Below are 5,362 nucleotides of genomic sequence, written 5' to 3' on the forward strand. Positions count from 1 at the left end.
CACAGTGTTGGTTCCGGACTCAATCTTGTTGGTGTTATCTGCAATAGGGGACTGATTATACAATGCACTTAAGCTTGATAGGCCATTTGCATCACACGTAGAGGCACAAGGAACTACAGATAGAACCTCATGCTCCACGGACTCCTTGCCTACCTGATGAAAAACGACGTTCAGAAGCAGCAGTAGTAAAGTCCAAAATTCATACAACAGCACGTTCAAATCCTCAATCTCGACACCAGGAGGACTATAAATTTCAGACCAAGCCGCGCCTCCATCCATCCAACACGAAATCAGCCACAAGCCCACGGCCATAGCATCCCAAGCACACCCCCAAGGCAAAAGACCAATGGCGTCCCGCAAGCTCGTCGCCCTCTTCTTCGCCTTCGCTGTGGTGGCGGCGACGACGGTGCAGCCGTCCGAAGCGAGAATCGGGGGAGACCAACTGCTCCACCCCTCGACGTTCCACAACACCCCGCCGCAGTCGCCGAGTTCGTCCGGCGGCGCCGTCCCACCCCACCTTTCGTCCCCGCCGCCACCGTCGCCGCCGGCTCAGCCGACGGAGTGCCTGACGCCGCTGATCGGCATGATGCCGTGCATGAACTATCTGACCAACCTCACCGTGCTAGCACCTCCCGCCGAGTGCTGCGACGGCCTCAAGTCGATCATCCGCGACGCCCCCATCTGCCTCTGCCACGGCATGACCGGCGACATGAACGACCTCATGCCCGTACCCATCGACCCCGTCCGCATGATCATCCTCCCGCTCGCCTGCGGCGCCATGCTGCCGCTCCAAACGCTCTTCTCCTGCAACAGTAAGTTTTTTGCAACCTTTTTCTTCATGCATATGTCGTCCGTACGTTATTTTGATCCGTGGATCAGATATGGCTGCAAGGAGATTGACAACAGCATGGTGTGATGTGTTTTGACAGCGCAACAAGTGCCGCCGATAATGCCACCGATGGCGGTGCCGGCGCCTGCCAATCCTCCAGGGTCACCAATAAGGTGATTTATCTTCTTTGGCACACCTTATTCTGACTGATTTGTTGCAGTTTGTGTTGTAATCGCCACCTAATATCCTTTTCTTTTTGTCTCCAGGTAATATATGTCATAGCAGTAGCAACTACCAAGAGGATCAGAGCACGGATGGTGTGCGTCAACGTTACCACTAGGGGTAGTGGGGTACAGTCTTGTTAGTTTTAAGTTGCTCTTAGGATAATAGCATTGTTAAGGTAGAGGGGAATTGTACTTATTGGTACGGATCCTGTAATGATTCCATTAATGGATGCAACCGTCAACTGCCGATATATATTAGTAGATGTTAAATAAATATAGTGGTGCTCTATGTTATGACACCTTGGATCTGACAACCTGATATTTGCTTCTGAATTTACTTGCAAGATGCCCGTGCGTTGCTACGGCGAACCGATGTGTCTTAGTGCACGATATTTTTTATTGTGTCGTATTGAGCACCATATTTTTTATCGTGTTGTGTAACTTTTTTATAACCTTGCTCCGGCGGTTTGTTGTGTGTGCGGTCTCCATGTGGTTGGGATATGGACACGCTCACACGACACAGTCGAGGTGGCTCGAGCGCGGTCGGGTGCAGCTGCCGTGGCGGGCGGGTGGGCGGCCGTGGCCGAGGCCGGGGCAGCGAGGGCGGCTGGGGCCAAGGCGGCGTGGCCGGGGCCAGGCTGGGGCGGCGTGGGAACCCTCTGACAAGTGGGAGGACAGTCGGAAATTTTTCTGCAGAATATCTGCTGCTCAGCCAAGTACTTCTTTAGGGACCGAGTGAGCTCCACTGAGGACTCCGTGTCGCGGCCGAACGGCTTGTGCACTATAAATCTAGTCCATCCGGTTGAAGAAGACGCGGTGCGGCTAGCAGATCTTACCACATTGACGAATATATTTGGCGGGATCGACAAGTAGAATAGCCTATTTGGTACCTTGCCTTCCTGATGACACAAAATTCTGAAGCGTGGTTATTTCGCATCTCACCACACAAATGCATCAGCTAGCCTTAGAAACTGAACTCCAATCAGAGGAAAGGTACTATATGCAAAATCATCGCTCTTCCATACGATTTTGAGAACATTTTCTGAATTGCATGAAAGGTTAGGCATAGCGGGCACGATGCTTGCTGAATTTCAAATCCAAACTCGATTTGCGATATCCGTACCTCTTTTCCTTTAAGCTTCCTTTCTAATTCAGCAAACCCCTCCTCTGAGTTGTACTGCCGAGATTGGTAGAAGCACCTCTGCAGAAACTGCTCCATCTTATCGCCACAGTTCTCCCTATTGATCGCTCAAATAGAATTTCCATTACATTTAGAATATAACTTTGGGGATTGAAAATGTCTACAAAAGGTATGAAGTGATACTGATTGGATGGTTGACAAGCTTAGACGGATTGCATATGTAGCAGGTAGTTTTTTGAGTCACTAAACTTAAAAACACTGAATTTCTGAACTTCATACACTCTTTAATTTATGCAAATGCTCCTGAAGTCCATTTAAAATCAAACCGTAAATGATTTGAAATTAGTGATGTAATATTGCAATGGCGCAGTATTAAAGTACATAATACGATTTCCTATATTTTGGCTCTCCAATCTGATAGTTAGAACTGGATCCATGGTGCAAAACTATTGTAGTGTTGAACTGTTGATATATACCAATACATACTATTTTTTTTTGTGAGTATACCAATACATACTAATGACAGAGCAAGAACATGCCTTTTGTCAATTCGACATATCAGTGTCATGCTAATCATGTTCCTGAGCTCTTCATCGCTCATCTTGCTACGGGCATAACCAAACACTGTAAAATGCTGCACTAACCATGATTAGCTGTAACTGAAACTATCACACATTCAGTAGCCCCACCCAAACCAAAACAGCCACAGCAAGGGTTCATGGAACCGCATAATCCACAGCCGAGCAATGAGGTCACAAACCTCCGGGAGGCAGTCCTCGTAGAACAAGGCGAAGAGCGCCGGGAAGATCTTCTTGGCGAAGTCGCCGGAGGCGCCCACGACGGTGATGCTGACGGTGCTCCCTCCCTGCTCTGGTGGCCTATCTCCGGATGGCTCCCCATCTAGCACCTCTGCAGGAACTACCTCTGCTCATAGCCATCGTGGCACAACCACTTGCTCGTCCTCCCTCGGGCCCCCACCTCCTCTCCTTCCTCCCTCCCTCTCTCTCTCCTCCCTCTCCTCCTCCTCCGCCGGATCCGGCCGGCCCCCACTCCTTCTCCCTCGGCCGAGGCGGGCGGCAGGCGCAAGCTGGGCGGCCAGGGCCAGGAAGGCGGCTCTGGCGCGGCCGGGAGGGGTGGCCGTGGCGGGCGGCCGGGGCCGAGGCGGCGCAGCCAGGGCCGGGCTAGGGCAACGCGGGAGCCCTCCGACAAGTGGGACCCACTTGTCAGGTGGAACTAAATTTTTTTCACAGAAGCCTTACTTGCTAGGTAGAGATTTTCCACCATATTGCTGCTTTGTATGGTCATAAACTACATGCAATAAATTCCTAGAGCAGTGGACCGAGACTAGAGTAAACCTAAGGTGATTGTAGACTTTTTTTTCTTTTTTGAAACTTATATTAGATATTACTGCTCTAAAAATACTTCCTCCGTTCCAAATTGTAGGTCGTTTTGGCTTTTCTAGGTGTATAAATTTTGCTATGTACCTAGATACAGTATATGTCCAGATTCATAATAATATCTATGAACCTGAAAAAGCTAAAATGATCTACAATATGGAACGGAGGGAGTATTTGGATACTGGTCCAATTCTGTTGCATAATCATAAGGCAGAGTTTTTTTTTAAGTTCTCAAAGCGATCGCAAACAAGATCCATTGAGTGTTGAGTGTCTCACCTGAACAAATCAAAATAATGTGTGTTAGAGCCAGTCAAATACAATCACACATGTTCTCCGATATTGTGAATCGAGGTATCGAGGAGTATCTATAGTCATTTGTTGGCAATGAGATTGGTATGATCGCTAGTACTGAAGTAGTTTAACATCTCTAAATATGGTGACATTTGCGTTAGAAAAAAGGTGTGACACCCAAGAGGAACAAATCAAAAGAACGTTTAGAGAGACATTCGTATACAATCAAATACGTTCTCAGACTTTGTCAATTGAGAACTTGTGCGTGTATAAAGATGGTCTTCTCTATGTTGAAATCTGACAGTCCTGGACATCTGAATGATAACTCGGTAGAGTAGGCTTGTTCTACCTGAGCGTGACTACTGTTCTACCTGAGCGTGACTACTGCCCACACCCTCCAACAATCTCATCTGAATCCTATCATCTCTCCGTTGTTAAAAACATACGATCGACTGATCTGCGCATGGGACGTGGCGAGGGTGCAGCAGTTCAAAGTACGAATCGGGATGCAGGAACGGCCGGAATCTCGCGTCTAAAGCTCGGCCAACAGCAAAAAGGATGCAATATACAATTAGCGTGTGTTTGGCTGAGTGAATCGACGCGTACATGCATGACAACGTCCCGGATGATGTTTGATTCCCAGCATCGAACGTCCGGGACTCGTTGATCCAGGAATATACCGACCAGATGTTTTGCCGGAACGTCGCACAGTGTTGGTTCCGGACTCAATCTTGTTGGTGTTACCTGCAATAGGGGACTGATTATACAATGCACTTAAGCTTGATAGGCCATTTGCATCACACGTAGAGGCACAAGGAACTACAGATAGAACCTCATGCTCCACGGACTCCTTGCCTACCTGATGAAAAACGACGTTCATAAGCAGCAGTAGTAAAGTCCAAAATTCATACAACAGCACGTTCAAATCCTCAATCCCGACACCAGGAGGACTATAAATTTCAGACCAACCCGCGCCTCCATCCATCCAACACGAAATCAGCCACAAGCCCACGGCCATAGCATCCCAAGCACACCCCCAAGGCAAAAGACCAATGGCGTCCCGCAAGCTCGTCGCCCTCTTCTCCGCCTTCGCCGTGGTGGCAGCGACGACGGTGCAGCCGTCCGAAGCAAGAATCGGGGGAGACCAACTGCTCCACCCCTCGACGTTCCACAACACCCCGCCACAGTCGCCGAGTTCGTCCGGCGGCGCCGTCCCACCCCACCTTTCGTCCCCGCCGCCACCGTCGCCGCCGGCTCAGCCGACGGAGTGCCTGACGCCGCTGATCGGCATGATGCCGTGCATGAACTATCTGACCAACCTCACCGTGCTAGCGCCTCCCGCCAAGTGCTGCGACGGCCTCAAGTCGATCATCCACGACGCCCCCATCTGCCTCTGCCACGGCATGACCGGCGACATGAACGACCTCATGCCCGTACCCATCGACCCCGTCCGCATGATCATCCTTCCGCTCGCCTGCGG

General features: G+C 50.0%; 1 protein-coding gene across 1 annotated transcript; it reads left to right on the plus strand.

The window, feature by feature from the left end:
- Positions 1–300: 300 nt before the first annotated feature.
- Positions 301–1,099, plus strand: LOC117842018 (non-specific lipid-transfer protein C6). The gene is made up of 3 exons (XM_034722348.2): positions 301–812; positions 930–1,002; positions 1,096–1,099. Exons 1-3 carry the CDS (start codon positions 347–349, stop codon positions 1,097–1,099), a joined length of 543 nt encoding a protein of 180 aa, XP_034578239.1. The 5' UTR covers positions 301–346.
- The last annotated feature ends 4,263 nt before the right edge of the window (positions 1,100–5,362 follow it).

Source organism: Setaria viridis, chromosome 2 (genome assembly GCF_005286985.2).
Source record: "Setaria viridis chromosome 2, Setaria_viridis_v4.0, whole genome shotgun sequence".
In the NCBI taxonomy this organism is placed as follows: Eukaryota; Viridiplantae; Streptophyta; class Magnoliopsida; order Poales; family Poaceae; genus Setaria; species Setaria viridis.

Coding starts and splice junctions, on each gene's coding strand:
- LOC117842018 (XM_034722348.2), top strand. CDS start 347: ATGGCGTCCCGCAAGCTCGTCGCCCTCTTCTTCGCCTTCGCTGTGGTG. Junction 813..929: donor AACGCTCTTCTCCTGCAACA/GTAAGTTTTTTG, acceptor GTGTTTTGACAG/CGCAACAAGTGCCGCCGATA.